This window comes from Dipteris shenzhenensis, chromosome 11, assembly GCF_047967505.1.
Source record: "Dipteris shenzhenensis isolate YYH24624 ecotype China chromosome 11, Dip_SZ_1.0, whole genome shotgun sequence".
In the NCBI taxonomy this organism is placed as follows: domain Eukaryota; kingdom Viridiplantae; phylum Streptophyta; class Polypodiopsida; order Gleicheniales; family Dipteridaceae; genus Dipteris; species Dipteris shenzhenensis.
The window spans coordinates 21,528,764-21,534,706 of record NC_141606.1 but is presented as its reverse complement, the minus strand read 5'-3'; the positions used below and the strand labels follow the sequence as shown (position 1 = coordinate 21,534,706).

General features: G+C 43.3%; 1 protein-coding gene across 1 annotated transcript in view; it reads left to right on the top strand.

Annotated features, from left to right (window-relative positions):
* LOC147896761 (uncharacterized) overlaps positions 1–4,329 on the top strand; it is a 26,398-nt gene extending 22,069 nt beyond the window's left edge. The window contains exons 4-8 of the mRNA XM_087381145.1: positions 2,005–2,150; positions 2,255–2,354; positions 2,456–2,580; positions 3,966–4,048; positions 4,265–4,329. Coding sequence (XP_087237271.1) covers positions 2,005–2,150; positions 2,255–2,354; positions 2,456–2,580; positions 3,966–4,048; positions 4,265–4,329 — 519 coding nt within the window. The remainder of the gene's footprint in view (positions 1–2,004; positions 2,151–2,254; positions 2,355–2,455; positions 2,581–3,965; positions 4,049–4,264) is intronic.
* Positions 4,330–5,943: the final 1,614 nt, after the last annotated feature.

The following is a 5,943-nucleotide window of genomic DNA, read 5'->3' as shown; positions in this document are numbered from 1 at the left end:
GTCCACGGGGGGCCGAAAACGTCCCATGGGACCTGAACGGTGTACAAGAAAAGTCTCCTCCGTTGGAGAGAGAGAGAGAGAGAGAGAGAGAGAGAGAGAGAGAGAGAGAGAGAGATGATATAAGATTGTATTTGAGAAAGAAAGAAAGAAAGTAAGAAAGAAAGATGTATTAATGTCTTCAGGAAGTCTCATGGGCCTATGAGACAAGGTAGAATGAACAAAAATAGCTCATACAAGTTGCTATGGGCTGAGGCAAAGGGCTCGTTAGGGCCCTTGCTGAGTGATATACTAATAAACTCAAAGCTAATACTCAAAACCACAAAAGCTCATAAACTTGAGATGACAAGGGATGCGTTTGGGTGCCATCTATGATCTTGGTGCCATGGCAGCTCTCTGATATGATATGAAGATATCACCTATCCACCTTTGTCGACTTGTCTCTCATTGGAGTGGGGGTTGTCATCTCTATATCCAGTGAGCCATTTTGAGGGTGACACCAGAGTCCCTCAGTCGGCGAAACTCTATCAATCAAGTGCGGAAGATCATGACCTCATCATAACCTTGGTCTTGCCAAGGTTGACTGTCAAGTCTCTCTTCTTGCAAAATGCCTCCAGGGCCTCTAGGTGTGTCTGTAGTCCTATTGTTGATGAAGAGAATATGAGGACTATTGCATCTGTGTATAGCATTATCTGTATCATCAAATCAGCACGCAGTGATTCCTCACCTCCCAGGTGGTCAACGAAGGTCATGATCTCATCAGTGTAGAGTCCAAAGAGTGTTCGTGTGAGGGGGGGATCCTTGCTTCACTTTGATCGTGCTCTCAATCTAGTCTGACAAACCTATCGGGGCACGTACCATTCCTCTAACTGACTCATATAGGCTCATCACCCCTCAAATCATGAATTTGTTGGGATCTAAATCTCATGGAGTCTCCTGATCATAGGATCGCAAGACTGTGTCAAAAGTCCTTCCAAAGGTTTACAAAGCAAGTGTAGACTTTCTAGGATCTTGATCTTGACTTTCTAGGAAGCGTAGAATTTCTAGGATCTTGATCTCGCCTCCTTGATGACAGCTCGTAGAGTGAAGATGTGGTCAAGAGTACAAGGTTGCCTTCGAACCCAGCCTGTCCCGAAGCTCGATCTCCCTGTGCCTCTGTATAGAAGCTGATCTCTCTCTCTCTCTCTACTTCCGACCCATAAATCTTCATCAATGTGTGACCAATCATGAGAGTGCAGCAGTTCCCAATGTCCATGGGGTCACCAGCTTTGTGTATCGGCATGATGGTGGTGATACTCTCGGCAAGGGGAAGCTGTGGCATACAACATGATTGAAAAAATGTGCTAAGGTCAGGTCGAAGACCTCTTGCCCATGTGCACAGTGCTTGGTCCGCAGCCCCTCATGGTCCTGGGCTCTTCCATTATGGAGCCAAGGCAATGCAGCCTGCACATTCTATGTGGTGAATAAGATGCATGTGGTGGGCCTGGGTAGGGAGGGCATATCATGAGGTGCATGGATCCAGACGTCATAGAGTGATGTTGCTTACGTTTTCTAGACACCTGGGTCCATGATGGGGATAGGTGGATTCCGTTCGGAGAGAAGGCCCCATGCCTGCTCCTTCGAAAGATCGGGTCATCTCACCCACCTTATGCAAGAGGAAAGCTCTTGGGGGGAGAGACGGGGAGAGAGAGAGAGAGAGAGTTTAGTAACGTCTACGAAAGATTGAAGGGTCTATGAGACTGAAAACCAGATACAATGAAAGCTAAGGGGTGGAGCAACTAAACGGGCACCTATACCCAAGGAGCTGATGTCTGTGACAAGAAAAAAAAAACATCTCACTGTCACTGCTGCTGCTGCTGCGGCGAGGAAAACCCAATAAGGGAACAACGAGGAGAATCCTACCGTTTGGTCAGCTATCCATCTGCACGAGCGCTCACGTGCATGCATGAGAGAGAGAGAGAGAGAGAGAGAGAGAGAGAGAGATTCAACTCTCTTTTTTTTTTCCAGGAAGTGTTTTCTGTGTTGGTGTGTCTCAGCGAGTTGCTGGGTGTCAAGTTGAAACCTGTCGCCAGAAATCTCATTTCAGTAACTCAACATGCTCTATCACACAAGCATAGTCGCGTGCGTGTTGCTGCTCTTTCTGCTATTCAGAGGTATTGCTGAAAGTTAAAATGTTAACAATAGTGTCCAATACTTATTAGCATAATCTTTACCAATTAATGATCTTCCGTTACTCATGTAGCTGTTGTTTGGACAGATTAGTTTTATGCGGTGGTCATGAGAGCATCTATGATCTGACTGCATATCATGATCCAAATGTTATTCCAATTCATGCTTTTTATCATTCAAATGTGAAGGTACAATGTTTTAGCAGATGGAAGAGGTTTCACAAATATTTTTAAACAAATAATTCCACTCTTTAGCTGCTCATTAATAAATGAAATTTAATAATGTACAGACACAATACTTGGCTCTTCTCACCTCAGACAGAAGTGTAACAGTAAGGGAGGCACTCCTAAGAACAGTAGCGGGTTGGCTATTGAACTTACCAGAGAGAAGAGAACATGAGATTCGGCTTTTGCCGTGAGTTTTCTTTTCAGAGTTTATGGTTGCTAAGCTTCCATATATTTTGCCTTTTTTTCAAATACGGGACACAGTCTGAACTCTATAAAGTTTTTGAAAGAAAATAGATATTGGACCTGAGGTTAATGTTGTGATAGGCAATGCAGTAATTACTTTCTGATGTTGAAAACTGAGCAGATATGTCTTAAATGCATTCAATGATGAAAACCAACAAGTGCAGGAGCTGGCTTTTGAATTCATGGAGTGTATAGGCCAACAGTAAGGATGACAATGAGTTCTATATGCACACTGGTTATTTATATCTAATTTGCCGCAATCCCTGAGTATAAGGTTATTGAGGGATTATTGAAGATAATAGTAAATGAATCTGAAATTTTTTCAACAGATATGAGAAGGAAAATGAAAATGAAGTAAAGGACGTGAAACAGTATTTACCGGAAGACATTCAGTCTATAAACACCAACAAAGAGGGCTATTTTATGCCATCTTTTTTTAAGTGTACGATCGGTGAATATTAGCTATTCTATTCTCTGCAATGGAACTTTTATCACTTTCTTTTTCACATCCATCTAATGTTGGATCATTAGTTTTTTCATGTCTTGAATCAATTTTATTTGTTTGATGTCATCTGCTTTTCTTTCCTGATTTTTGGGATAATTTAAGAGTTTACACTTAAATTATATTCATATATATAATTTAAGAGTTTTAATTCAGGTTTCATATTAAATATGTTAATCATGGTTAGAATGTCCCGCTGCCTTTTTCTTTTGGGTTCAATGACCTCCTGCCTTCTTTCACCACTACTATATTAACAAATTCAAACAGGAAATTACATAATTTACATCTAAAAACTACCTGAATTTCTAGATTATTTTTTACATTGCATTATAAGGGCTTTTATAGCTTTCAAGCAAGGAAAATTTGTTGATACCAAGCTCCAAGGTCTTTTCTTTCGGTGTGAGCATCTCTCCTCCGCAGCAATTTGTCCCTATGTTGGAGAGTATTAGGATGAAACTCCTTTTTGGGGTTTATCCAACATTGACCCTGGTGGTGCTGGTGAACTAGGTACTGCTGGTCATGGCATGGTTTGTTTGCTCTTGTTGGTGCCATTCTAGGGATTGCATCACTTAGCTCAAAAGGTCGACTTTAGAGTGGTCGAGATGGTTTGGTAGACACCAGAGTCGGGGTGGCTTGGGAGACTTTGATCTTGCCCACACAGGAAGAAGGCACCAATATAATAGATCCAAACGTACAAAGCAGAGCCTAAATCTGCAAGGTGGTGGTCAGATGACATTTTGCTGGATAGGAACCTTGGAATGATTTTTTCATTCAATGCATCAGTCCTGTTCTCCTTCCACGGGTGGAGATTGGATGGATAGTACTAGGTGGATCTTTACCTCAGCCCATCTCAGGGATCCCTCCTCCCCTTTTATGGCTGCTATTCTAAAAGCTTGGACCAGCTTGAGGAGTACTCTTTGGAGCTGCAGTGGTCTAAATGGGAGAGAGGTCGTGCTTCCTCTATGGGTTCTTGGAAGGCTCTCAAAAACCTACCAAAAATTCGGGGACTCCAAATAGTAAGTCATGAGCTGTGCGGATGCCCACAAAGGACTAGGATTAGTCCAAGAACCAAGAATGCACGCATTTCACTAATCATTTAATGGGTTAAAGTGTTGGTGTTTTGTAGGACTTGAAAAAAGTGCAAAAGAGCTTGCAAATGATGAAGCAAGTGCCAAAAAGCAGGTCCCATAAGCTCAAAAAGCACCAGGGAGATGGCGCCATCAAAGAAGGCTCCACAGCATTCTAGAAAAGGCTTGAAAAGTGGCCCCACGGTGGGCAAAAAGCAAGAAAGTCTATTTTTGTAAAATGTAGCTATTAAAAGAGGGCCTAGCTTTTTGCTAGCCCAAGTCTATAAAAGAAGGGCCTTAGGGCTCCCAGATAATTCAAGAGTTGTACCCAACTTCATGCTTTTCTTAGAGCCAGTTGTACAAAGTATTTACTATTGCAATAAAGGCCTTCGGGGGGGTCCAGCCCTTATTTCTGTGGCTTTCTCTCCCAGCTCACCTTCTATGTTGCAAAATATTCCTAAAGCAAGAGCACACGTTCCTCAAGCATTGTACAAGTCAATCCAGCGCCAGCCTCTTCACCTTGGCATGTGCGATTTGTTTCAGAAAGAGAGTATATTTGCTGCAATCTGTTTTCCAGCACCACCTTTTATTGCGCATCAGCCCATGATTGGGTTTGGAGCTCTGGATTTGGTTACAAGTCACCTCGGAGTGGGAGAATTTTTCAGTAGATTGATGCAGCCATATCCTTGGAATGGGTTCTTTCAGGTGACAAGCGTCACTCTTGGTTTACTTGGCTTGGGGCCTGGCCCTCCCTTTTGTCCCTTCCAAAGAAAGGAACCTCCTATTTAGAAAATTTGAGAAAATGATACAGATCCTGCTTCTCTAGATCCTAGTTCTCTGCTTAAAGTTTCCTAGAACCCTAGCTGGCTAACTACTGTGACCTTTTGAGACTCCATGAAGTCTAAGACCCCATTGTCCCTTGGGTCTCTATCCCCTTGCTCCGACTCCATCCGCAGTAACCTAATCAATCCATTGTCAAAGAAGGGCTCATCATGGTCCAAATCTTCCTTAGGTGGAGGCTAGTGTAGATGCAAACCCAAACCTAATAAGGACCTCATGGAGGAGTGATAGGAGTACTTTGCCCATTGGATCTCCATCGCTTGCAGGTTAAGTCTAGCGCTCTTACATGTTAGCCATTGTTGAGAGGCCGACTCCTGCTCCTTGAGTCTCTCGATAGGGGCTAGGTTCCTCTTGAGCGCCCTCTCTCTCTCTTGGAGGGTCTGCTTGCCCTATAGTGCGAGAGGCTGAAGCTTCATGTTGCATCTTTTCATGATAATGGCTGCCAATAGGGAAGGTGCGACTTGCGAAATGTGGGCAAGCCTGCTAGGTGGCCCATTTGTATGGAATGTAGGAACCGCCTTGGTAGGCCTAAAACTTTGACCCATTGCTTGAAGTCAGCGCCAGTATGGGTCTCTATAGAAGTACCCTCTTTGGTAGGGTATCTAGGTCATCTATGATCAAACACACGTTTGGGACTCCATCATCAGAGAGAATCAAGACTTCTGTGGAGTGCATTGCAAAATAGGCCCCAATAAAGGATTAAATACATTTATACTCCTATGGGAGGCCTTGGAAACAAAATGTAATGCGATACCTTGGTATGTGATGTATCATCTCCATATCACCACTATGAACTTGTGGTACCACGGGATGAAGAAAACCAAACATATTCCAAGGTAGATTGGGCTCTACTCCACTACTGGCTAAGTGGTTTCCAAGGAGCTGAGTTGGATTGGGG